We start from the raw sequence: 27,335 nt of genomic DNA, 5'->3' as shown, positions 1-27,335 counted from the left end.
ATGGGTAAATCACATCCATTAAGTTCTTGGATGATAGCTCATTTGTTTAAAGTGAAAAAAAAAACATCTTCCATTCTAAATAAGATAATAAAGAACTACTTGGTCCAAAAGTACCATATCCTAGTGTTATTAGTGTATTGATATATCTTACAAATTATACATGATCATATACTGCATTCTTTGTTAACTTACTTGCGGGATATAATTTTGCACCAACTTAAAGACATTGGAATAGAGTCAAGCATGTACTACGATAACATAAGTTTATTTTATTCAAAAGGTTCAAAATCTCCATTGTTTAGATATGTAGATGTTGACTATCTTTCAAACCCTTACAAAACTCATTCTCAAATAGGATATGTATTTACCTATAGTAGTACAACAATATCAGGGAGAATAGTTAAACCAACAATGAAAACATGTGGACTACTCTCCATAAGAGGTAATGCTACCAAGTTATATAAAAGATAATATTTCATGCATTACACATATTAAAAAATAATGCATTAAAGGTGATAGAATTAAGCATATATCGTCCAAGTTCTTTTACATTCATTAGCTTTAGAAGAGTGGTGAAATTGATAATCAAACAAAATCAATTATTCAATAATCTAGCAGATCTATTCATAAAGACATTACCTTTAACTACATTGAAAAAGTTAAGTTACAACATCAAATGCAAAGATTGAGAAATCTATTTGTTAAAATGTTAAATAAATTATAATCATGTCTACATGAAGGGGAGAACACTAATATGGATATACTGTACTATTTTTTTCTTTTGTTCAGGTTTTGTTCCATTGAGTTTTATTGATAAGGTTTTTAACGAGATAGTTATAATATTGTTATAATTATCCAAGGAGGAGTGTTATAAAATATGAAAATTTATAACATTATGAGAACTTCTTGATGATTCTATGTGGTGCTCTATATCTTTTATAACTCTTTATAAAAAGGAAGACTACTAATAAAATTTCATTTTGTTTTTTTTTGGCATTCTATTTTCTCTTTCTCGTTTTTTATTTTCCTTTCACTGTTTTTGCTCTAAAACATAATTCCAATATATTAACTTATTTAAATTAAAAAATTCAAATAAACAAATTTTAGAATTAAATCCAATCCATATAATCCTAAATGAATAAAAAAGGAAAAAGGCAAAATTTGAAAAATAAAAGTGTGGGTATACAAATACTACAAACAAAGGAAACAACAGTAGGAGACAGTCTCAGAAGCAGAGCAGAGTAGAGCAGGATATTGAGAGTTTCAGAGGTGCGTTTCGCTTCTCTTCAATCTTAGCAGTTCTCTATCGCTTACTTTCTCTCTCGTCATTTCCGCATTTTCTCTCTGGAAGGCTGAGACCTTTGTTGTTCAATCTCTGTTCTCAATTCTCGGTTTCTCAGGTTTTCGCTCTCTCTCTCTCTCTCTCTCTCTCTCTCTCTTTTGGGAGTTTGATTTGTTGTTTTTCTGTGTTTTTTATTTTCAATCTGATTGTTTGCTGTTTGGTTGGTGACAAATGGCAGGAGAAGGGAGGACGATAGGAGGAAAAAAGTGCAGGATTTGGTGTACTGAAGCGGTCAGTTCTGTCGGTTTCTATTGCAGCAGAGACTGAGTTGAACCTCTGTGGTGTGTAATTTAGGGTTTAGTTGAGTGGTATTGTTGGAATGGAAAAGTTGATGAATGACTCTTTCTGTTTTTTTTTTTTTTTTCAAATGTTTATGTTATTGCTGCTGATAGTGATACTGCTAGTTGTAGTGATGATCGTACTCTGGCGTGGTTAGGGTTAGAGGTTGTTTTCTTGTTTGTTGAAGTAATTTGGGGTTTTTGGTTGATTTTTGGGGTAAAGATGGAATTTGTGAATCATGTGTTGATAGGCTTAGACTGTATTTGGTGGCCTGGTGTAGATGGAAGGAATATTAGGAAGTCCCCAATTCCAAATCCACTTTTTGGGTCCTTAATGCGAGTAATGGGTTAGTAATGGGTTTGCAGTAGAAGTGGAATTGCTTGAACCCTAATCCTTTGACTATTACTGATATGCTGTGATATTGGTTGATACTGTCTAGTACAGTCCCATACAGAGATAAAATTCCTATAGGGTTGTATCTCTATGAATTTCTAGAAACTATAATAAAAATATATCAATTGCTTGGCCTGGATTCACATCTGGTATATATGGATTATGGACTGATGTTTGAAACCCTGGTGCCCTATTACTAAGTCCCAGATTTCATTCTTGGAGTAAACTTCATTCGTTCTATGTGGAGTTTATATATAAGTCAAAACATATGAACAGGAAGTCATGAGCTTTTATTTTTTTCACTCTCCAGGAAAAAGGGGAAAGAGAGAAGAGGAAGGCAAAGCAAAAAAGGGAAAAGGCCAGCGAAAAAAGATTGGATGAAAAGAGCAAAAGATCAGACAAAGACAAGAAACAACGGAAAAGGCACCAAAGTGCTGTGGATGATCCAAGTTGGGACAGAAAAGGGAAACATAAGTCTAAGAATTCCAGTAAAAGTAGCAGTGACTTCAAAAGGTCAAGACAGGTACACTTATAATAACCCCTTTTTCTCTGTATGAGAAACAAACTTTTCCTTTGGTTCATTTGGTTTATCATTCACTTCATACACTGGGGAAACATGTAATTTTTTGTTCTGATAGATGGAGGAAATGTAACTTTTGGGCTCTCCTGTCGTGAATCAATAATGAAAGGAAGCACAAGAAACACAAGAGAGAGCTTCAGAGTGGTTCTTGGAGAAATAGTGACAATTAAGAGCTTCAGATTGAGAACTTGGTAGTATTTTCTTCCTCACAAGTTGGTTATAGTTCTTTTTTTCTTATTTAATTTTCTTTAGTGCTGGGAAGATACCTTTTTGGGCCGCAATGTACTTGCTTATATTTACAACATATGATGATTGGTATTTGCCTTGGTTTCTAATCTAATGAATCATTTTCTGTCTAATGCTTAGCCTTGCATAAGCACTATATTAATAATGATTCTGGCAGTGTTTGATTGGATGTTGTGAAAGATATTCGCTGCTTAGACTTGGTGAACGAACTCCTAGGTGGCTTTTGAACAGGCTTCAAATCAGTCAATGTGGTAGTGGAATTAACGGGTGAAACTTTATAGAGTGACTTACAACTAACACAATAATTCAGTTAGAGAACGTTTTAAACTTTCAACCTCAATCACTCCGGGGGTGAAATTATTTTGTGAATTTAATGAAAGTTTCAAGATCATGTTTCTAAATGGTTTTTTTCCTTGATTGATTGAATGGCGTATTCTGGAACATCAGCTTGCCTGCTTGCATAAGTTCTATCAGATGACCATGAGAACTTCTCCTACATGGTTTGACCTGATTTTTTTTTAATAGGCAATTTGAAGTCTTTAGAACAGTCTTATAATTTAAGGACATATTTCCAAAGAATGTTTCTTCAAAAGAAATATTTCACATCATCACTTTTCCTTTGACACAGTAGAGATCCACATTATCTATGTATGGAAACTATGAGGATTATCCCGCCTTTTTTCTCAAATGCTTTTCATCTGGGCCCAATCCTTATGGAGACTTCTACCCAGTGTCTCCAAAATAGGCCTTTCTGAGCTGGAAAATGGAATTCTCTAGATTTTTCTGGTGAAATTTTAGGTCCTACCATAATTTTTCAGTCTCATCAATTTCAATACTTTTGATAAAGAGACCCTGGTTTCTCATTATCATTGTCAACTTTTAAAGTCAAACCTAGGCAAAAAACAATAGTTTACAAGATTGGACATCCAACTATTCAGTGAGTTGCATATCAAGGTAGGGGTAGAGGGAAAGGAGAGAGTAGGCTCTGTCATTCATCAAGGTTTGGTTCATGTCATAATAGGCATGTACCATAATCAAATGCATACTCTTCAATTTGTATTCAGTAAACTCTTTTAGCCCCTGAATTTGATTTTTCCTTTCGTTTTTTTATTTTTTTATTTTTTATTTATTTTGGCAAACAATTTTTTTGTAATCTTAATTTTGAACATGTGAGCAAATTTCCAGAATTTTAATTGATCTTGCTTCAAATGTATTTGTAGTGGATTGTTGTAACAATAATAGTATGAAGAATGTTTAGATGTTCAAATTCTTAATTTTTGGAAACGAGATCAAGTAAATTTTCATTCACATATGCCCACCCAGTCTAAAAGTTTTAAAGCCATCATCAAATGTTAATGATGTTGTGATCTGTCTGGTATTTTTTAAATGAAATGACAACCTGGTGGAGACAAGTAAAATAGAAACTAGGGAGAGGGGTTGTTCTTCGTGAAAGATATATTAACTATTTTTTTTTTTGATAAGTATTCGTGAAAGATATAGTAACTACACAAGTAAGAAGAAGAAAATTGTAGAAGAATGAGGATTATTTGAAAAAGACATAAGAGAGGGACAGTTCTATTCATGTTACTGATTAAAAAAATTCTATATCTAGTGATGAAAATTTTAAATCAATGTACAGTCTCCATAATTAAAATGTAAACAAGAAAGCAAATTAACTGAAAAGTTCATCGGGGAGCTAAATTCTCAGTTGTGCTGCTGAATGTGCTAGAAGACTTGTGGCCTCAAAAATCCATTGTAAACTCATGGCAAATGCTTAAAATCATAATCATGCGATGCAACAGTAGTATGCGAGTTTTTATTTTTTGTTCTTTTTCGTTTACATGTTTTTGTCCTGATGTTATTTAATATTTGCCTGAATATGACAGCCATCAAGAAGAGTGTTGCATTGGCAATAACTTTTGAAATTTAAAGTGTTTTGAGTATTTCATGGTTAGTCTCATAAGCACATGGCTTAATTCTCCCAATATCTACTCCTGATTGCTTGTCTCTTTCTTGCTTGCAGCTGTTTGATTGTCCAGCGTGGTGTATTTCTCGTATCACTTTTTTACCTGGAGAAATAGCATGATAGCCCCCACAATCACAGGCTGAAAGTGTCCCATAGCAGACAAGGGTATTTTCATGGTGAAGAGGCATATTGTCAAAAAGCAAGAGACTGCTTATTGTTGGCAAGAGAAAATGAATACAGTCTGTCGTTCTGATTGTTAGAATTTGAAGGCCTGGCTGGCTGTGTCTAAAATTTACCAAGCCATGAAGATTGGAAGAAGTCATTGGAGGTATTTGTCTATCTGAATATGGTTTTGAAGCACAAATAAATCAAATGTTAGCAAGATAGTTTTGGATGATCTTTTTGGGCTGATGAAATGTATTTCCTTGTTTATTTCCCTTGTAAAATTCAAATTTTAGGTTGTGTAATTTTCCCTTTATTATATGAGGATATTGGAACTTTTGGCCATTACAACTGAAATTCAAATGTTTAATGGAATTCAAGTTGAATCTGTTTTGTTGCTAGTTGCATTTTAGATGCGTCTGGCCATCACCTGTTTCTGGGATATTTAGGATTTCATCAAATGGTATTTCCATTTTTTTAGTGTCACACATGCTCATGGTTCATTTTCTTCTATTTTCTCCATTTATAGGATAATTTTGCACCTTGTATTGGTACTTAATAAATAATGAAATTTCAACCTAGCCTATGGCTTTGTTTCAATCCCATAAAGTACATTGAGAAGAAAATTGTTGCAAATAAATTGAAATAGAAATCCATTATTAGGTAATTTTCGGCATTCCCCTTTCCTTTCCCTCGTTCTTTTTGTCACTCAATTGGGGCTAATGTTGTTCCAACTGATTGGGAAAATGGTTACGTAGAGCTTGTTTCAGTCTTCTTTTTTTGGTAATAACCTATGTTGGAAAACATGTAGACATTCCTAGAATTATGGCATAACAGTTGGGGAATTCCAGAATCCCACTGATAGAGGAATTTGTTTTTAGGAAGAGTTAGTTTCCTATTTTAATTAGTTTTGTAATCTTTATATATAGTCGTGTAAAGGTTTCTTTGATATAATACAATTGACTCAATTTTTCTCCTAAAATCGCCAACCTACTAACTAGTTAGTGTGAAGGGTAAAAATCATGACATAGTACTTGTTTCAGGCCCCACTTGGGATTGCTTTTTGTCTTTGGCTTTAGCTAGAAGTTGAAGCCGAAACCAAAGCCATAATTTTCAAAAGGCAATATTGATACTATAAAAATTTCATTAAATATGGAATAGTTTCCTAAATAAGCCAAAAATAGTGCTTCTACAACAAGCAACATTCTCATGACTTCCATTTTAAGTTCTTGTAACAAATTTATCCAAACAGCTGTGGAAGCTCTTACCAGGCCTCATTGCAGCTTTTGTAATTCCTGAAGATATTGAGTAAACACATTTGATTAGGTTACTCACGCTCGTGATTTTCCATTTTTAGGCAGTGGTAAGATTCCACTTCTTTTAGTTGTATGGGTTTAAACTCGTGACATGAAGAGTGTTGCTTTGATTTCTTTCTGAATGGCAATTGCTCTTGTGCCAGTTGAAGGCAAACAAGCATCGGTTATCTGATCATTCAGCTTTTTGAGTTTAAAATATAAGATTGAGTCTTGTTCAGATTAGTTACTTGCCTATTTGTTAAGTAAAGGTTCTTTGCAAAAGATTTGGCATAAAAAATCTCCTTGTTGTTTCCTTTCCTCTTGACAGCTGGCCAAATGAAATGAAAACATATTGATAAGTTTGGTGGACCTTTCTAGCTTTGTAATGGTTTTCTGTTTAAATGTCTTGTTCTGTCACTCCGAATTTATATGTTTTGGAACTACCAGTTTGCTGAGAAGCCTTGAAGATGTAATTATAGTAAAAATAACTATCATACAATATTTAAAAAACTTAATACATAAGAAATACTCATTGCACATCACACATATCCAATTAGGTCATCAGATTGACCTGTTCTTGATTTGTGACCTGGTTTCAGGTTTGATGGGGAGGCTGGCTTTTAAAACACTGTCTTCAAGTTCGACTGCGTCAAATGCTGTAAGTGTATGGATTAAGTTAGTATCTTTGCTCACTTAAACTTTCAAATATTATTATTTACTTGTCGATTAGGAGTTAAGGTGACATTAATTAGTAAAGATATTCTCTGATCATCTGACATGGTAAGTAGTGTGCTAGCTGGTGCATTTCTTTTGCTTCTATATTTATGTATTTTTGGTTCAACATATGGTATGAAATGTGATCTATCCAACTATTTGTGCCTTATTGTCAATCAAATCTGTGAGGACTATTGGTGAGTCCTTGTCATCCTTATCTAAAGCCATGATAAAAATTGCCATTTTTATCAATGTCTTTTGTTAGGCTGTGAAATAGAAATAAAAAGATAATACAATGAAAATTAAGAAAAATTTTATATATTTTGAAACTTGTCATTTTCTCTTTTTTCCTTTCTTTCTTCTTCTTCTTCTTCTTCTTCTTCTTCTTTAAGTGAGAAAAGTTGGAAATAAAGGGTAATAACTTACTGGATCAAACTTGAAACTTTTTTTTCCCCCTTCCCTTGAACCTTTTACCACACAATTTTTTATAAAACACAACCTTAATGAGTATTCCTAGAAATGAAAATTTTGAGGTTACTTTTGGAAATGTCGATTCCTTGTATATGATATCCCTTCAAAACTCAGAAGATCTCTTTCCCATTTAAGACATGGTATCTTCCTAGGGGAGAAAATAAAAGAAAGTGGACAAGCTATTTTTATTCTCTTCTTTATTTATTAAATACATCTGATTTTATAAATATCATTTAAATGAACCATTATGTAAATTTTAACAATTCCTAAGCAACTACTAAGGTAACCAAACATTAGAATGAGAATAAACCTTGACAAAAATCTCAACTTTCTTACCTTAACCAAACATTAGAATTAGATCTTGTGTTTATTACATTCTACAATTTCATTTGTTGAGGAGGTGTTTTGTTCATCAACATCTAAACCTGGAAATGGAAATCATATTTCAAAATTGACATCTCAGAATGTAACAGATATAAGACATCATTCTACAGGTTTGGTTTGCCAAAACTTAAAACACAGGAATGGAAATCATATTTCCAAAAAATGAATTCCCAGAATGTAATGGATATGAGACCTCATTCTAATATTTAGTTAAAGTTAAAAATTTGAGATTGCCATCAAGTTTTATTTTCATTCTAATGTTTGGTAATCTTAAGATTTGAAGATTACTACAACATTATTTAACAACCTTGAAATAATATTTACAAAATTAGATTTAGTTATAAATAACAGGAAATTAGGATCAGCTGTCCGATTTCCTTTTATTTTGGGTATGAGATTCTTTCACTTTTGATTGCTCTCATATCCAAGCTTCAAAGGAAATTAAAACCTTCATAGTTGCGTGATACCCAAATATAGGAACCTTATACTTGAGAATAAGATACTTATTCCCTAATTAAGATACATGCAAACCAAACACACCCCAAGGGTGGGTTTTGAGGGCCTTGAAGGAGTTTCAAAGATTTTCTATTGCATTTTCAGTTTGCTTTGGTCATGTTGAGCTAATATCAAAATTAATGCACAACTTGTAATCATCTGCACATGGCATTAGCTCTACAAGATCTAGAGGATTAGCAGGCAAACTGAGATCATGATCGAAAATGGCATTCTGGGGGCCCAAATCTTTTCTCAAAAAATCAAAGAAATGATCCCAAAAATTGCTTCCTATTTTGCTTCCTATCATTGCTATGTTACTGTTCTTCTTGAACCCTTCTTTCATAAGGCACTATCACAACTCCCACCATCATCACACTCATCATTATATGCCGTCATTTCTGCTCATTGAAAACTACATCATCTACACCTCAAGTTTCTTAAGTACAGAATCAGAAATGTTCTTATGATAAGCGTCTTTGAACATGCCTCCTTGTCTTCCAGCCCCTTACAATGTTTGATCTGTAGTTAAGTGTAAGAGCTTGAACTAATAAACAGATTCCATATAACTATGTAGAGAGAGGGGAAAATTGATCTGCTACAAGAAAAAGTTGATAATGTCTGTGACAATATGATCCATGATAGCATCAGCTATCTCTATCCCAATCTCTATGGTCAGTGGCTGGGAATCACTCCATTCTTGTTTTGTGGTAGAAGAGTCTGAATTTATCAGTTTGGTTATGCTTGTAACATCTCCACATTGCTTCTCCCAGTAGCAGATATGCTCACAAATATTTTTAGAAGGCTCTTCGTCCCCTGGGAATTCTTCGTTCTTCTGCACATTACTCTTCTTTCCATGGATTTCTATGGCTTCCTTTTCACAGTCGAATGAAACCTGCTTGGTGTGCTGCATGATTCTTTTAGTTTTAAGGCACTGAGAAGAACCTGCAAACCCAAATATCTCCTCTAGTTTTGCAATGCCAGGATGACTCTGGATTAGTAATTCCCATGGAAAAGCTGAGGCTGTGGAGTTTTCTGTAGTTCTTTTCTGCAAATTAAAGCTGGAAGTTGAAAGGATTTCTTCTTGTCTTGCAATGAAGAAGTGTTGGGCTGTTTCATCAAAAAAGGGGATTGTCACTGAGATATTCTTGGTAATCAAGAAATGCACATTTATTCAATTTTATAAACTCCAGAACCTTGGTTTGATGGTAATGTTTCTAGCACCGATACTGGGCTGAGTTGCCTGTCATCCATGAATGACCACTGAAGGTTTGTATCTGTAGCAGCCTGTTCTCTTCATGAATAACTGAGCTTAATATATGGATGAGAAAAGAAAATTGAAATGCAAAGAAAATGAGAAGAAAATAAAAGGGTGAATTTTGTTTTTATCCACTAGAATAAAATTTGGAACCTGTGCCTTTGTCATCTTCGTATGTAGTGCATTATCAGAGGGAAAATGATGGAAGTTCTCTTACCTCTGGTCCTCCCATATCAAAAGGTTCAAAGGTCTGGAAAGTACTTGTCGAAGAACTTGAGCCACGATTTTCTTTGAAAAACAGGTGATTGTGCATGATATTGATCTTGGGAGAGGAGTTGTCTGGAGTCATATCTTTCCGGATCTCAGAAACATTATAAGTTGAAATTTTCCAGCATTCATTGTTGGAAACAAGCTTGGTAAGAACTGATCTCAGGACTCTTGAACCATTTGCTATCCTTTCTCTTTTAGTGCTCAATTCAGAACCAATTGTCGATCTCTTCAAGTTCTTAGCTGAATTATTGGGGCTGCAACCATTTCTCGTATCCGAATTCAAGCTGCTCCTTGTGTACCTTCTCTCTGAAAGGTAAGTTGTCAGCATAAAAGGCTCTTGTTGTTCTTGGAGAAGTTCTTTTAGCTTCTTTGCTGGTCTAGATGATGAAGCCATTAGGTCTGCAAAAGTTTAGGGGTTTAGAGTGGAAGAGAATGAAAATGTAAGGTGCAAGTTAAGCAGTAGGCTGAAGTGGAGATGAGGTGCCGGAGCAATAATTGTAACTGTATCGAGCATGTCTGTCAGATTGAGCTGAGAGGGAGGAGAAGCCAATAGAGAAGACTGAAGAATTAAGAGAAAGTGAGAGAGAGAGGCCAAAATTTTCATTTATTGCAAGATTGCCTGGATCCTGATGTGCACAAAAAAAATATTCATTAGAATATTGCATAGATTCTAATGTGCCTAAAACAGCCTTATCATTAGTAACCAGATTACATCCTGAAAGAAGTGGTCCCAAGCCCTCCAGTTTTGTCTTGTATTGAAGAGTAACTTCAGTTGTCTTCTATTGAGTGGAGGCAAATTGAATGTCATGTATCTGCATGGATGTTGGCTTTATTGTACCCTTGTGAATTCTTCTATATGTATATGATTTTTTTTTTTTTTTTTGAGAAGTATGCATGTGATCGAATATTTTATTTCCAAACAACTACAAGCATCTATATGGGTATGTATTATTTGACCCTAAATTACTCTTCCGTGTCCCTCCTTTTAGGACGCTAATGTAATATAGTTGAACTCTTGTTGTTAACAAGACATGTTATTGGGGGTTCATGCATGTGGTTGGGTTCTGATAAGGGTGTCTTGTTTCTTTGGGTAAGGTAGGTGTGGAGCAATGAGACCTCATTTTCAGGGTGAAATGGAAGATGAAGGGAGAGCCCTTAAATTAGAACGCTCATAAGTATCTATTGCGTCTCGCTATTGAATTCTTCTCAATACTTTTGAAGGGAAAAAAAAGGCCATACGAGACCTTGAGAAGAGTATATTCTTTCATTGATGCTGATTTGGTTTGATAGGTAGACATGAGCCAGTTGACAAATGGTGCCCCTGGTGGGCTGCACATCATGGGTTTTAATACACTATCCTGTGATATGTGGGTTGCTTCAGTTCCTAAGGCCTATGGCCTTAAGCCAGCCCTCATGATTGGACTTAATTTCTTTTCCAAGATTAGGTTGAGTTTATAGGTGACAATTTTCAGTTTATGAGTGTTTTGGTTCCTGGTTCCTGAAGTTCTTGGGTCTCTTTATTTGTTTATTTTGAGAGGTGGGGATGGATTGATTGATCATTGAAAGAAAGGGTTATTGGATTTAACTGTGAACCCCATGGTGTAATTTTCATGGAAGACATGGTGCATTGTTGCTTATTACCAGTCTATTATGATCCTGGCTGACCTTGCCAAAATTGACTCTTTATTCCATACGATAATTTGGCCTATATATAGAACCATGCTTTTTTCACCCAATGTTTCCAAGTTTTGCAGGAATTTTCAGGTCTAACAATAGTTTATGAAAAGATTCACTCTGACCTTCTATGGAGGACCAAGGTGAGTCACAAACTTCCAATTCTTCTACCCTTGTTAAAAAGAGAGGAAAAGAAAAAGATGTATTGAAGGCACTGGCACTCCCTGAGCTTATTTAGTGTTGATATTCCTATACATTTTAGTTTACGATATCAATTTTGAGCTTGTTTTTGGAGTTTCTTGAACTGGGTATGATGCTTATTTTGGTAGTCCCTTTCCAATCTAGTTTAAACAAAAAATCAAAGAGAAGTTGGAAATCTCCCTGCAGATCCTCAATAGAGAGATGGAATGCAAGGGTAGGGAAGCATCCTTTAGATATCACTCTGAGGCCCCCAACCTGGCATGAAATTTGTCTACACTTATTTTATCCCTGAAGCTTTTAATTGATGAAGTTTTGGTGGATTCTTTATAGAAATAGAAAGAAAAATTAAATGTAATAAAAATTATTTAGCAGTTTATAACTTTTTTAGATTCCCCATCTTTAATGAAAAGAGAGAAAATTGGAGAGGGGTAGAAAAAAAATTATTGGGATGAAACTTTCTTTCTTTTTCATTTTTTTTCCTCTCACTTTTCTTCACTTTTTCTTTTCCTTTTGGAATAATTTTCTGTTGTTTCTCACTAATGAATCCTAAACATATGCATTATTCTTGTCTCAATGGCTTTATTAGTTTTCAGCATATAGAGTAAATTGTATATATTTAAACTCATATATTCAAGGTTGCACAATAAAGTCTATTTGAAAATTATTTTTTAGAACGATTTTTTTTTTTTTTTAGAAAACCGTTTGATAATTAAAAACTATTTTTTATTTTTTATTCTTAAGAATAAAAAATAATATATTTTTAGATAATATATTTTAATTGTTTTTTTGTTTTTATTTATTTTTTTAAGAATTATTTTTAAAAATAATTATACAAATGTAAAGAAGGATTAAAAATAAAATATTAGATAAAAATTATTTTTAAAATATAATAAAATTTTATTTAATTATTAAGATTTTAGGAAAAAAAAAAAAAAGTAGTTTGTGGCATTATATATATATATCAGAATAAGAGAGAGAGAGAGAGAGAGAGGATGATGTCTGATGACCACAGAAAACGTGTGGCCCTGTGTGAAAAGAGGGGACTTCATTAATTGTGTATGACTTGGATTTTTATTAATTTAATTTAATGGGTAGATGCAAGATGCAAGTGGTGAGGTAATGGCCTTACCTTAACAACCCACAACCTGTGGCTGTGGTCCTCTTTTCTTTCTTTCCGATTTCCATTATTATTGAAAGGTTGAGAAGCGAGCCTGGCACTTCTATCTATCCTTGTAATCCATTGATTGCTGATACTTTGTCTGCAACTCTACACTTCTGGAAACCCTGACACACTTTTATAATGCCTAGGATGATTTCAAGCACCCTTTTCTTTTTCCTTTTTATTAGGGTTAGTAATTATGATCATTTGGATGAGCATGAAGGGATATCCATGATCATGTCTTGATAGTGGTGGAAATGAAAGTGAATTTCTAATCATAGTTCTGTCTTGATAGTTGGAACCTTAGGCAAGTTCATGAATCATTTTCCTTTTTTTTTTTTTTTTAATAAATTACAAAGATTATTTTTGCATTTTAATATATGATGGTGTTTATTTTTTTATATTTGACTTTTTCTATTCAGTTAAAAGTAACTCGTTAATATCAGTCAACATAATTAAGTTAAATTTATTAATAACAAATTCAATTTAGTTAAATTGGTTAATATCATTAAGGTATTTTTAGTTGAATAAAAAAAGCCAAATATTTCGATATTTTCTATTCAACCAAAAAACAAATACCACCTAAATTTCAATCTAACCCCTAAACCCTTTTTTCAAATCAAGCATAATGTTTATTAGATGTAATTTTTCAATTTTTTTTAAACAAATTTATTTTATTTTATCATACATTAATTTTTTAAAAATGTTTTTTGTATTAAAAATGTTTTTAAATAGAGTCGAAAACATTTTATCTTTCTAGATTAAAGTGTATAGATGAAAATTATGTCTTGATCATCCCAAAAATGGACAAAGATGTCTGAAATAATTTAAGACACATTATTACCCACCTCTAGTTTAAGGGTTTATGGTGGTATAAGGTTTCAATTATAAGCTACAATTTAGCTATTCATGAAAGAACATGCATGAGTATGTTAGGTATAGATTCTTTGAATCTCATTAAATAAAAGCTTAATTGGATTGTAAATTGATTAATTATTATGGAAGCTAAAAATATGGTTGATTTTAGGCATGAATTAATATTCAATCAATTTATTTTGGTCAAACTACCATATGAATTCTCTTCAATGGGTTCTAGAAGACCATAGAAAAATCCAATTTGGTATTTTATTTGTTCATACAATTGAATATGTACCATGCCACCATCTAGAAGTGAATAAACTTCCAAATCCACTTTTATATTTCCATAGAAACTTCGTTCGACTTTCTTCCACCTCTTTGTGATGATAGCCCACTTTCAAATTATAAAAGATTTCTTTTTGTATCAATCAATTAATTTATCATCAATTCATGGGGCTCGAAGTCTTTTTTGGAATAATTCTAATAAAAATATTTTTAGTTTTATTAAGCACTTTTATTATTAACATTTTGACAAATATGTAAATAAAAAAAATACTTTTTTTCATCATACATAAACTAATTTATTATTAATTCATGAAGCAAGTGAAAATTCTTTTAATATATATATATATATATATATATATATATATATATATATATATATATATATATATATTGATAATGTTTCTATTAGAAAATAAAAAATAATTTTCTATTCTTAAAAATAAAAAAAAATCTTTAAAGAACATTTTTTGGTTATTTTTATTTATTTTTTTGATGTTTTTTTTAAAACATAATTATTTGTAAAAATTATTTTTAAAATATAAAAATAGGTTAAAGATATTTAGGATTCTTAAACAAACTCAGCCCTGAGCTCATCAAATAGTAGCAAAAATGCAGAGTTTGTAGAGCCACTATGGAAAAGTAATTCGCACATGCAAAAACAGATCAAAACATTTTCACAGTAAAAGCGACTATCCATCTTGAATTTGCTCCTATTAGTGTCAAAAGATTGAATGATATGAAATTTAGAGTACTCTAATTGAAGCAGGACATTGAGAGTAAGAAAAATGCTTACATAATTTTCTTTTACAAAATATTAGAGAATAGTTTTTAAAAATTATTTTCAAAAATTACTTTTCAAAACTTATTTAGAAAACAGTTACTAAAAATTGCTTTTCGAAAGCACTTGATGGTATTGATGAGCCCTTACCGAACAACAAACACCCAATTGCATTTATAAGATATTGCAAAAAATAAATAAATAAATAAAAATTGAATGCACTTGCCCCTAACTGAAAAAAGAAACTCATGAGGATGGTTGAGAATTGCCGGTGGACGTAAAGTTGAGGCTTCAAAAGCTGACCAGAGAAGCTTCTTTCAGGCCTTGATTCTTAGCATTTTATCTCTGGTTTGCAATCACCCAACCCCACCACCATAATCAATGAGTGAAGAATTGTCTATTTCCCTCTACATGACCAGCAAATGTCATTGCCTCTATTTACTACCATGACTATCATATCTGCAGTGGTCCCTTGGTGTCTCATTTTCAATCCATCTATGGTCTGATCAGCATGCCCAAAATGGTCATCATATCACATTTCAGGCTATGTTTCTTGGCAATCATGGACCTCATTATATTCATCTTTTTTTTTTTTTTTTTTTCCTTTTGAAATTTTATTGGGCATCAACAACAGAAAGAATGAATTTAGGGTTCATGATAAGGACCTTGGACTCTTCTCGGATGAAAATTTGAGATTAGGAGAACACTGAATTAAGAAAAAGGACTAATACCAAAACCCTCCCAATGCTGCCAGATGTGTACCAGGCTAGGTTAGTTTGGACTTTCTCTGTACATGTATACAAATCAAATCTCTTCTAGAACCTCCTGTAGTTGTCAAGATCTCACCAAATGGAGCCATAGCCAATTCTTCTACCTTTTTCTTTTCTTTTAACATTTTTCCATTTTGTAGAGTAAATAAATGACTATCTTATTTTACTCTTCAATATGAGCCTCTTTCCACCTTTGCATACTCTATAAATTCATTACACAGAGAGTCCCTCCTCTCTGTGCCTGTTGCTCTCTTGACAGTTCCATTAAAAGGCAAGAACAATGTCCTCCAAGCTCACCACCCTCTTCATAATAGCCTCCCTCCTCTTCTTCACTCTATCCTGCAAGGCCGCCCGCCCAGGCCCTTCATTCTCCGATGTCACTCCAATGAAAATCCAACATGGGGTATGTTAATTTTCTCAAATTGTATCATTTTTCACATAAAAAATGAATTCCAACCACTGACTCTTCAAAAAATAGTTCTGGGTTTTGCTCATATTTCTGTTAATTTCATGTATTGAAGGATGTTGATGAAGCAAAGACGGTCGAGGTGGAGGAGAGCTGTGAAGGAGTTGGGGAAGAAGAGTGTTTGATGAGGAGAACACTTGCAGCTCATACAGATTACATCTACACCCAGAAGAAGAATCCATGAAATCATCACATACTTTGATCTTCTATTAGTCCTCAGCTATGTGTACATCACAATCCTGTTCATGTCATCCATATGTATACTACAGTTTTAGCTGCCATAATTGATTTTATTTTGTAGATTTTGGTAGTCAGCAGGCCATGGCTGTATTAGTATTGGATTATACTGTTTGTATCTTTCTTCTGTTTTTGTTTCCAAGAGGAGATTCTAAGTAGATAAATTACCATATCAGTTATTGTAACTCCCTCTGTACTTTGGATGCTGCAGCTTTTCAATAGAAGTTCTAAATTTTATACAAGATATAAGATTTCCCAACTCATCAAAATCCTTGGATTAGTTCAACAGACTCTTCACTTGTCATACAGGTTAACCAACTTAACTGTTACTTGCAAGGACTAATCAAACTTTAGTATAAATAATTTGGTAATTTTATATTCCCATTATTCAGTCATCTCTAACATGGAAGAACAAGAAAGAAAGATTGAAGATCTATTGACATGGCTTTCAGTGTGTTTTTCCTATACTGATTGTTGTCTTCTGTCCCATACCATTTAGCTAGGCTAGCAGGTAAATTTTTGGTGTGTGTATAAAGATTTCAAATTTATGCATGTGTTCTTTGGCCAAGAGCAAAGTCTAAATAAGTCTAAGTTGAATTTCATTTTCATTTTGTTGGAAAAATTGCAATATTCAAATAGAAAAAAAAAGTAAAATATTTATGTGATGCAATGTAATTACGTAATTCCACCAAATCCATGAAAATTAAAGATTAATATATCTCAACATCTCTCTATCCAATCTACTCTATCTACCCTATCTTTTTTCATTTTTTTTACTCTCCCCGCAAATCCTACGAAAAAGTCATATATTTATAATCTTACGTAGGGGTGTAAATAAAATTTAAAAAACTAACAAATCGATGCAAATCAATAAAAACTAGTTTGGTTTTCAATAATAAAAAAGATCAGTTCAATTTGAGAATTTTGAAAACTGATTTTGTTGGTTTGATTTTCAATTTTTTTTGTCTCATAGCGAATAAAAACCGAATTAAATTGATATTTTAAAACTTACATATAATTATTTGATATTTAATAATTTTTTATATTAGATTTTTATTAAAGTAATTCATTATTTTTATATTATAGTCAAATTAATTCTAAATGTATTTAATATATTTTTAATATCACATCGAAATTGGTTTCAATTAATTATAAAAACAAATTAGACTTTTGACGTCATATAAACTCAAATTAGTAAACTTTAAATTTAAAATAAACATAAATCTACAATCGAGTTAAAGACTAAAAAAGACCATTAAGTTAAATGAAATCAATTCACAAAAACCAAATCAAACCGATTTTAAGTTTTCATCACATATAAAACCAATTATTTTTATCCAAAAATCGATCAAAGTGATGTTATTTGCACCTCTAATCTTATAAGGTAACTTAAAAAGAGTAAATGTCTCAATACTACTCAAACTCAAAAACATTAATTTACCTAAGCTTATACGGTATAAATATTATTTTTTTTTTTAAATAAAAATTAATAATTTGAGTCAAAATTATTGGCACATCTCTTGTTGCTTTCTTCCCAAGTTGTCGTCTAGTAAGGATTGTAATATATATGATGATCTATTATGTCTTGTCAAAAACTCAATCAATATTGAGTTGATTAATGTGATGTACATATTGAATATATTATCGAAGAAAGTAGAAGCATTAATATTTGGTGAATGGCATGGAAGCAACGTTATCCTGATAATGTAAGGGACATGGGTGTGAGTCGTGTGCTTTGGGTTTTGTGCAATACTTCATCTTTTGGCAGTATGCATGGACCCTTGGGCTCCACCCTCAACCACTGTAAATAAACTTAGAATTTGTTTGGCTCAAGGAATAGCTTTGTTTGAACTACGTGCATTGCATTAAAGCTATAGAGCCCACATATTTTTTTGTCTTGTTGCTTGATTTTATCATTTAAAAATTAATTTCTCGTAAATAAAAGCCCTTGCTTTTTAAAAATATTTCACACTGAAACCTTGGTTTTAAATCTATATTGTATGGAATAGCTGAAGGAGTTGTGAAGAAGCAAAAATTTTGCACTAAAGATGATAAAAGCAATTTGGTAAGAATGGATTCTTGTCTGCATTGGCTGCCTCCATTGATTGACAAAGAATGAATTTATAAGTACATTTTTTACACGTCTCAAGAATAGAAAGAAGACTTTAGAAATGACCTAAGTTTGTAGGTGTCAAGGGTGGCGTTGTGCAAATTGGGCTGCTACCCGTAGGCAAAGTTGACTTGATATGAGTAACTTAAACTCTGAGGTATACAGGTTGGCTCAACATAGATAAGGATTATCTGTGCCAGAGGAGTGGGGGTTGGGTATGCACAGGACAGCTTATAACCTGCTTGGAATTGGATTTAGGTATATTTATATAATTTTGTATTTGGTCTAGATATTATCTCTATGGAGAGTTATAAGATCCATCAATTTTTGGATGGCTTGAATTCATTTCTATGGGATAGAATTTTAGTTTTAGATTTAGAGGTATACTCAAAACTAGTGAATAAAGCCGTCTTATCTAAGAAGGATAGTGAAAGAATTTGAACAACAATTAAAAGGCGTAGATTTGATAATAAACAATCAAATGTAAAAGAAATTTGTTCAATTAAGAGTTAAAAGTAGAGGAGTATAATACAAAACTCAGATGGAAGGTCCAATGTGACGTGCCCCATGGGAATAGGCATGGAGGCACACCATATTATAAGAAAATAAGATCTTATTTGATTTGTGGCAATTACGACTATATGGTTAGAGACTGCCTTAATAAAAAGGAACTTCGGAGTGATAGAGTTAAGGATTTAAAACTTAAACCTCTAGTTCAAGGCATAGTGTTTTCCATGACCGCTAAAGATACTCAGAGCATTTTAAATGTGGTGCCGAATATCCCTAAGTTTTATCACTTGCTAAAGTTTTAATTAATTTGGATTTACTTTTCTTTTTTCATGTCCTTGTGGATTGTTATACTCATTTACTACGTTATGATTATGCTAGCATTGTACAAGTTGGTTAAGGTACTTCCATAGAGTAAGTTTTTCGCATTAGGATATTCTAATGTTATTCATAGAGAAGAGGAACTAAATGGAGATTAATAGATAAAGAAATAGAATGTAAAAAAATTATGAAAGAAAATCAAACTACTTAGAATTGTTTTAAATGATATTAAAAAAAAAGGATTTACTTGTTTCCCATATTAACGAGTTACTTGATTTTTTAATGAAAATATTATAGTGATGTAAAAGTATAAAAGTATAATGCATTAATAAATTTGAAGGACAAAATTTTTATAAGAAGGGGAGAATATAACAACCCTACCTTGAATTTAGGGATATTTATATAATTTAATTTAATTTTAAAAAAAAAGAGAGAAGATAAGTAAGATATTGTTCTATCCCTTCAACAACTTGCTATCTTTGTCTTGTTCTAGTTTCTTCTATTATCAAAAATTAAAAAGACAAAATAGAAGAGGGAAAATAGGAAGGTTCATAGAGAATTTTGATTCGGAAAAGAAGATTTTTTTTCTTTGCTTTGTTCTAAAATTCAAGGTGATTTTTTCACCTTTTTTTTTTGAATTCTTTTCTCTTACCTTAAATTTAAGATTAGTAGGGGAAAAAACTTTGGTACAAATATCATACTAGTGACCCATTTAAGATATATGATACAGATTTAATATTTGAGTTTCATTTTAATAATTAAAAAATATTTATTTTATTGTAAATAATATATATATATATATAAATAAAGTTGAATATTAAATTGACTTGAATAGAAGATTTTAATAAATTTTAAGATAATCTAATTTCTAGATATTGAATTTGTTAGTACAATTTGTTTACATTGTATATTGGTAATTTTGTTTAAATTATTTTCTAGCTTGAGAAACCTTTTAGATATTACTTTACATTGAAGATTCAATGTTGTTATTCATACAATTGGGAAGTCACTGTTAAGTCTAAAAATGATTGAGTAAAGACAAATTAGTTTTGATGATAAAATAGGGTTGAATTGGAAGTTTTAATTAAGTTAAAATATCTTAATTAATTTGAGAAGAATTTAAATTGGGAATTTGAAAATAAAAATATTTTTAAATAATAAAAATAATTTAGAAAGAAATTTTAAATTGAAGATTTAAGATTATTTAAAGAAAAATCACATATTTTTTAATTTAAAATATGAAATCTTTCAAATCTAAGTTTCTAAATTATTTTTAATAAAATATGATTTCTAAATTAATTTCAATTCCACTAGTCTTTTTTCCTATATATACCTTACCTAAATGTGTTTTTTGTGAACACTTTGAGGGAGGTTCAACCTAATTTACCATACCATTTTCAATCTATCAAGAAGGATGCAGAGTATTGAATCTTGGGTTGTTTGAATACCTACATCCCTTCAATAAGACTGAAGAGTATTCATTGAAGCAATTGAAGATTGTTGCATTGCAATTGTAGATCAAGTTGTAGATTCTAAAGAATGTCTTTAGGGTAAAACAAACAAGTAAATTTGTATGATTTGATCTCATATAGTGGATTTAAATTTAATGTCTTAGACTCGGTGGTAAGTGCGAGGGTTTTCCATGTAAAATTTCATATGTCCCTTGCAAAATTATTTATTTATTTTAAATATTTTGATTATTGTGATTATCCTTGATATCTCTCACAAGTTAGAATTGGGTTAAAAATTCAACTCCCTAGTTAATAAATTTTTTAAATATACTCATTCACTCGCCATAGGTGTTACCTACTGAACATTGGTTTTTCAAAATTAATTATACAAATTGAGTGAAAATGATTAAAAAAAATAATATTAATGTTAACAATTCAATAAACACAATTAGTGCAATTAGGGAAAGTGAAAATGATAATATTATTGTTGATAAAGATTTAATTTATAAAAAAATAACTGTGGGAGAAAGTTTGAGTGTGGATTATCATTTTATTTAATAAAAACAAAAATTTTGGAACTTACTAATTTCAGGTAATTAGTCAATTATTATTATTATTATGCGTTTATGTTAAGTGTGAATTAAGTCCTTCAAAAATTGGAGTGATTTCTTTGAGATAAGGGTTAATAATGTAATAAGTTATTTTATAATTCTTTATTTATTTTCATTTGTTTTTAAAGTATTAAAATGTTGAAATTCCCTAAAGTGGATTAAATAATATTTTTTGAAATATATTTTGATTTATTTTTTAGTCTATAAAATAAATTGAGAATATTATATGATTTGTTTGATTATTATGCATGTAAATTTTACTTTTTAATTTTTGACAATGATTTTGAAAATTCTAGTTATCAATAACCATCATCAACATGGATAAGTTGTTGATCTTCATCACCTTTGTGAGGATAGTGATGCAATATAAACCTTGTCAAGAAGGGTATAATTGGTCGTTGATATATTATTGATTAGCAATTGTAACATCCACTAGTAAAATGAACAAATTAAGGTTAACGAGTTAATACAAGTTTCACTCTTTGGGCATAATGTTAGTATCAATTGACTAGAATAAAATGTTTATTTATGAAATTTGTTGAATAAGAACTAAGAATGCAAAGTATATTATTTGGTTTTATCTTAAAATTGAATGTACAAAATTTTTCAAAGGAAGTAAACTTAATTATGAAATTAAGTAAGTTTAATTGCTAATTGATTTATGTAAAAATGTGATATTTCCCATCGTAGAATATTTGATTCTTCTTATTTAGCTATTTTTCCTTACAAAACTACCAAACTCACGTTTTTCTATTATTCCACTTTTTTAGGTACAAGTGGTATCAATGATGAAAGATTAGATTAGAAATGTTGCTTTTATTAGAAACAACTTTAGAATTATTGACTTAAGATTGAGTTCAATATTGGTTTTTAGAACTTTTTAAGGTGTTTGAGATAATCATTGAATTTATTTTTGAGATATTTTAATTAGTTCAAATAAAAAAAATTATAATATTTTAATTTTGTTATGAGTATTGATTTGAATCAATTTGAAGTATTTATCAACTAGCTACATGATGGATTTATTCATGTGTTGGGACTCTTGGGTTTGACATATGAGATGACATAGTTCCCTTAGTCTTTAGGTTCAAGATGTTTTTAGTGTTTTTGGGGTCAAAACTTGACCTCTTCCTCCATATTATTTTTAGTGTTTTTTTGGGATTTGTAATTGTATCTTTTATGACTTTTCTTCATTTTTTAGTTGTTCCACCTAAAAAGGTTTCCTTATAGCTTATCTTTGATAAATAATGTTGTTCTACCTAAAAAGATTCCCTTTATTATTTTGCCAAACTTTCTAGCTTTACTTTTAATAAATAAAGTTTGGTTGTAACATATTCAAATAATTCTTACCTAATCTAGGTATATACCTAAATAGAGATGAATCGGGTATTGGTCATCGATCTTTAAAAATTACTACACTATTGAAAATTTTAAAGACTCAATACTAATGCAACGAGGAAAACACAATATAACATGGTTTGGTACAATCCTACCTACATCCACAATCTTCAAGCTCCATCAACTTAAAGAATCCTCCAAATGCACGGCTACTTCCAAGTATAATTGGTTTCCAAGATACCAATCAACATTTACAATCTCACACAAGTGAATTCTACTCACTTAAATTTCTCTTTCATAGAAATTACTTGGATCAAATAGTGATGAATAAAAAATTAGCTTTAAATAAAGGAATACAAGTGAAGGTAGCTAGGTTAGTGCAATTAATGATGGTATGCAAGTTTTTAAACTCTTGCACTAATGGTATAGTAAAAGCTCATAATAAATCATAAGAATGATTTTCAAGAGTTGGAAGATTAGTAGACAAAGTGTAAGAGCTTTAAATAGGCGCTTTTGCATAAACTAGTTGTTAAAGACAATTTCCCGTGTGATTTACTTAGTGACTAGCAACTAACATTTAATTAGTGTTGTAGGTCATTGTGGATACATAATCAGCCAATTAATTGCTCAATCGAGAGAGCATGCCACTTAGCTTAAATTTAGACTTCTATACTAAGTAGGACTAGCTCACTACCTAAGTTGAAGATATAGAAATTTGTAATCAAGTCAAAGCTAGGACTAGGTTTCTTTCTTTTTAAAAACCATTTTTAACTTTAAAGTGTATAAGAATTTTTTTTTTGCTTTTAGCCTTGGAAAGGTGAAATGAAAATTTTGAAAGTTTACCCAAATTTTCACTCTTACAAGCACTTCAAAAAATCTTACATATATATAGAAATTAGGCCCAAGTATAATTTTCAATGTGTCAAGTTTCTAACATGTATAAGCAAAAATTAATTGCACCTTGACCTAACTTTACATGAATTCCTAAATCCAACTTGCTTGATGGCCATGATTCTCTATTATATCAAATTAATTAAGTCTAATTATGTAACAACTCAAGCTAAGAAAAAAAAAAGGTTACTATGTCTTTTGTAATATTATGAGTAATGTCTTCAAAGATTGACCTATGAAAATGGTTAAAACTAGGTTTAAATGACTTGCTTTTACTTAAATTGTAAAGTGAAAACAATATATGAATTGATTTTATGAAATGGAATTAACTAAAGAAAGTTAAATTAATAACTAAACAAATATTGATTTTTAATTCAAATATTCAAGTGTGGGGGTTTCTACAATCCAATTTCAGGAAGAAAAGTTAGAGTGAACAACAATTTCTTATTTTTGGTGATCTTAAAGTTTTTAGGATTCTTGGTCATTCACAATCAACTTGAGTTTTATAACTTAGAGTTGCATTTGAAACCTAATTCCTAAATATCACCAAACGAATAAAATTGATTTAGGTTCAACTCTTAGCTTTTTAACTCTTACCCTTGGTAGTTTTATGTTAGGGTAGATAATGATAGGGAAAACTAAGATAACTAGTGATCAAGGGTTGCCAAAAATTACTTGTATTAAGAAATGCTTTATTGTATCATTTCCAAGTCCAACTATCATGGAGAGAACTAAAGATTCATGATTTATATCACAAACCATTCATTAATCTCACTTGTTAACCCTATTTACCCATTGGTCTTAGTTTCTAACTCTAAGTTTTCATGTTTCACACCCCTAAAATGACTTTTTAACCTCTCATGAGAGTAATATTGCATTCATGTACAATCCATAATATTGTAAAGAATCATGCATTAAATTAAGAGAAACTAAAACAATGTATTAAATCAAAGTGAAAGGAAACAAATCGAACCATTATTTGCTTCCGCAAAAACTTCAAACTTTTCTCTCCAAGATCTCCTAAAACATAAAACTAAGAAATTTTATATAGTAAATTCATAAACCTAACATGTGACACACTTCATTTGACCGCTTATTCCAAAAATAGGTTATAAACAACCTAAAAACTCAAAATATTAGAAATTCTAAATCTAGGATGCATCTTGAATTAGATGAATGCATTTGGAATTTATTTTGATGTGTTTCAAAACTCAAAACTCCACCACGCAAATCTAAGTTTGAAATAAGGATGAGTTCGAAACCAATTTCAAACTTGTTAGTGACTAAAGAAGCTAAATTCAAAATCAAGAGGGCATGTTTAAAATTTTCAACCCATTTTAAACTCACAAATTGCTCATGTAGTTTTGTTATGTTTTCGAATTTAACATGTGCTTCATTTGCTCAAAATAGGTGGTGTGTGTGTGGGTGTTGGGGGGGGGGGGGGGGAGGGAGGGAGGGGGGTGTTGAACTAAGCCTCTACCCAATCAGTCTTTGCATTCCATTGAATTCCAAATGGTAAAAAACCATTTAGAACTCAACCTATCAATTTTGAACTCAACATTCCTTTCTATGTAGTTTGCTCCAAATATGCATATCTTTTTCTTTTCAGCTCCAATTTGTAAGTTGTTTAAATCATTAGATTGTTGACATCTCAAGCTTCAAAACTATTTATAGTTTGCCCTAAAATGGTTTCAAAAAACTCTCCAAATTTCATTGCAAATTCAAGGTATATGCTATTATACCAAATTTTGGAAATCATTAGATTGTTGACATCTCAAGCTTCAAAACTCTTTATAGTTTGCCCTAAAATGGTTTCGAAAAATTCTCCAAATTTCATTGCAAATTCAAGGTATATGCTATTATACCAAATTTTGAGTTCCAAATTTTTTAAATGAACTTAGTTGCATTTGCTTCAAACCTCCTCTATCATTGTTGTTTGTCCTCTATCTCAATCTAAAATGTTCATTTCCCATTTTCATGCTCATGACTCACTTATTTTAGGTTGCTTGGCCTCTTCATACTTCTTAAGTCCTCAATCTCTCATTTATACACATTTACCCTTTATTCTACCTTTGCTTGAAAAAAATTCTCGCAACTTGCATTCTTTTCATCTTTTAAATATGAGATTAATTTCAAAATAGAAGTTAAAGCTATAACTAAGGTCTTAGCATCAATTTGGGTTAAGTTGGGTATTCATATTGCATAATTCATGGTTGCTATATACCATTGGAGCATTTACTTGGGCTCCAATCACTTGAAGGCTTGTCTTGAAGCATATATTGGAATTATGTCTTCTTTTTATTTTTATTTTATTTATTTATTTTGACTTTGAGTTTTCGAATATGCATTATAATCTTATGCTCAACCTAAAACATTTTAACAAGCAATTAAATAGTAATCTTTAGGTTAAAACTAATTTCGAAGATAAACTTGAATGAAATACTTAATTTTTTCATTGAAGGTAGTATCTTGCTTGAAGTCATGGTAAAGAAGTAGCACAGTTTACAAGTTGATTTTGGTTAAATAGAAAATAAAATCTCATCTCTTCTTGAGTAAGATAGTAGGCTCTTGGTTTATTATTATTATTTGTTTTTAACCAACTTGACATTTAATTAGTATCTACATAGATGTGGTCAATTTTAAAAGCTTTGATGGATGATGTTGAAGGGCCATTGATGGCCAAAAGGTATTGGTGGACATGGTTTACTTGGCTTCTATGCCTTTCCTCTCCTCAAATGTTTGACATTTATATGATAGTAATAAATGTACTTCTCCACTCTCTTCTAGAAGCAACTTTTGGTGTCATCTTAGAAATTCTTATCACATGGATCACAACTTCTTTAGTTTGGTTACCACAAGTTCAAATTTGAATTAATTGTTTGAATATTAGGATTGCTTCAACCCTCTTTGTCATAATAAATAGTTGGGCCACATTGGTTTAATATTCATGATTGTGACATCCTTTTGACTATGATAATTTAAATGTTAATTTGTTTTATACATAGATGTTTCAGTTTTGAAGACTTTTTTTATTGATTTAATAGGCCCTATTACAATCCATGATACCAAATCATACAAGCTACTTGAGTTAGAGAATAGGTCAAAAGTTGGAAACTTATGGAGAAGGCCATGAATTCAATGGGGATTTGGTGGAATGTAGGACCATGAATGGACCTTAATTAGGTGAACATTTTTCCTCAGGGTGCTTCACATGTTACAAGCTTTGCAACATTTGAATGACATGGAAACCTTCAATTATTTTATTTTAAATATTTTGTGAATTGGATGATGGGTTCATTTATATTAGTATAGTTTAGTTTTCATTCTTAGGCTAGGTAGAATTTTAAGTTGATTCTTAGTTAGGTGATTTTTGTGTTGATATACTTCTTGGCCTCGAGTACGAAGTCAAGAGTATAATAATGTACACATGTAGACTTTTATTCCTATCTAACTAAATATGGACTTTTCCCAAAAATAATAGAAAAAGGTTGAAGGAATACTTCCGTTATTTGTACTTCGTTGACTCATACACTCACAAATTGGTTGTAACTGATAGGTATTGGATGAGTTAGAAGGTTAATTTGTACGAAATCCAATTTGAACTTGAGTTGAGAATTTTTAACCCATTCGTGACCTATAGATAGTTCGAGTTTTCATAAGTTACCATGGATTTTTTGAGTAATCAAATAAAATAATCATTTTAAAGCTCATTAAATAAAAGTTTTATTATTAAATAAAATTAAAATTAAAATATCTTAAAATTGTAAAATAAATAATTACTTATCAATTTAATACAAATAATCGTTCATATACTTTAACAATTAAA

General features: G+C 31.0%; 1 protein-coding gene and 1 long non-coding RNA gene across 4 annotated transcripts; both read left to right on the top strand.

The window, feature by feature from the left end:
- The first annotated feature begins 1,199 nt into the window (after positions 1 to 1,199).
- LOC104878844 (uncharacterized) lies at positions 1,200 to 10,882 on the top strand. Of its 3 annotated transcripts, none has more exons than XR_009465400.1 (7): positions 1,200 to 1,269; positions 1,521 to 1,573; positions 2,325 to 2,537; positions 2,653 to 2,785; positions 4,864 to 5,134; positions 6,863 to 6,921; positions 8,902 to 10,882. It is a non-coding gene; the product is annotated as an uncharacterized LOC104878844 (long non-coding RNA). The 3 variants fall into 3 exon arrangements; XR_009465399.1 differs by having other exon boundaries at positions 1,203 to 1,400; XR_785471.3 differs by having other exon boundaries at positions 1,204 to 1,400; positions 1,521 to 1,623; positions 9,098 to 10,882.
- Positions 10,883 to 15,669: 4,787 nt separating this feature from the next.
- Positions 15,670 to 16,522, top strand: LOC100241199 (phytosulfokines). Its single transcript, XM_002276236.4, has 2 exons — positions 15,670 to 15,980; positions 16,099 to 16,522. The coding sequence occupies exons 1-2, from the start codon at positions 15,858 to 15,860 to the stop codon at positions 16,225 to 16,227; spliced, it is 252 nt and encodes an 83-aa protein (XP_002276272.1). The 5' UTR covers positions 15,670 to 15,857; the 3' UTR covers positions 16,228 to 16,522.
- Positions 16,523 to 27,335: the final 10,813 nt, after the last annotated feature.

The sequence above is a fragment of the Vitis vinifera genome, chromosome 3 (assembly GCF_030704535.1).
Source record: "Vitis vinifera cultivar Pinot Noir 40024 chromosome 3, ASM3070453v1".
Lineage (NCBI taxonomy): Eukaryota > Viridiplantae > Streptophyta > Magnoliopsida > Vitales > Vitaceae > Vitis > Vitis vinifera.
The sequence above is the reverse complement of the archived record's forward strand: the minus strand, read 5'-3'. Positions and strand labels throughout refer to the sequence as shown.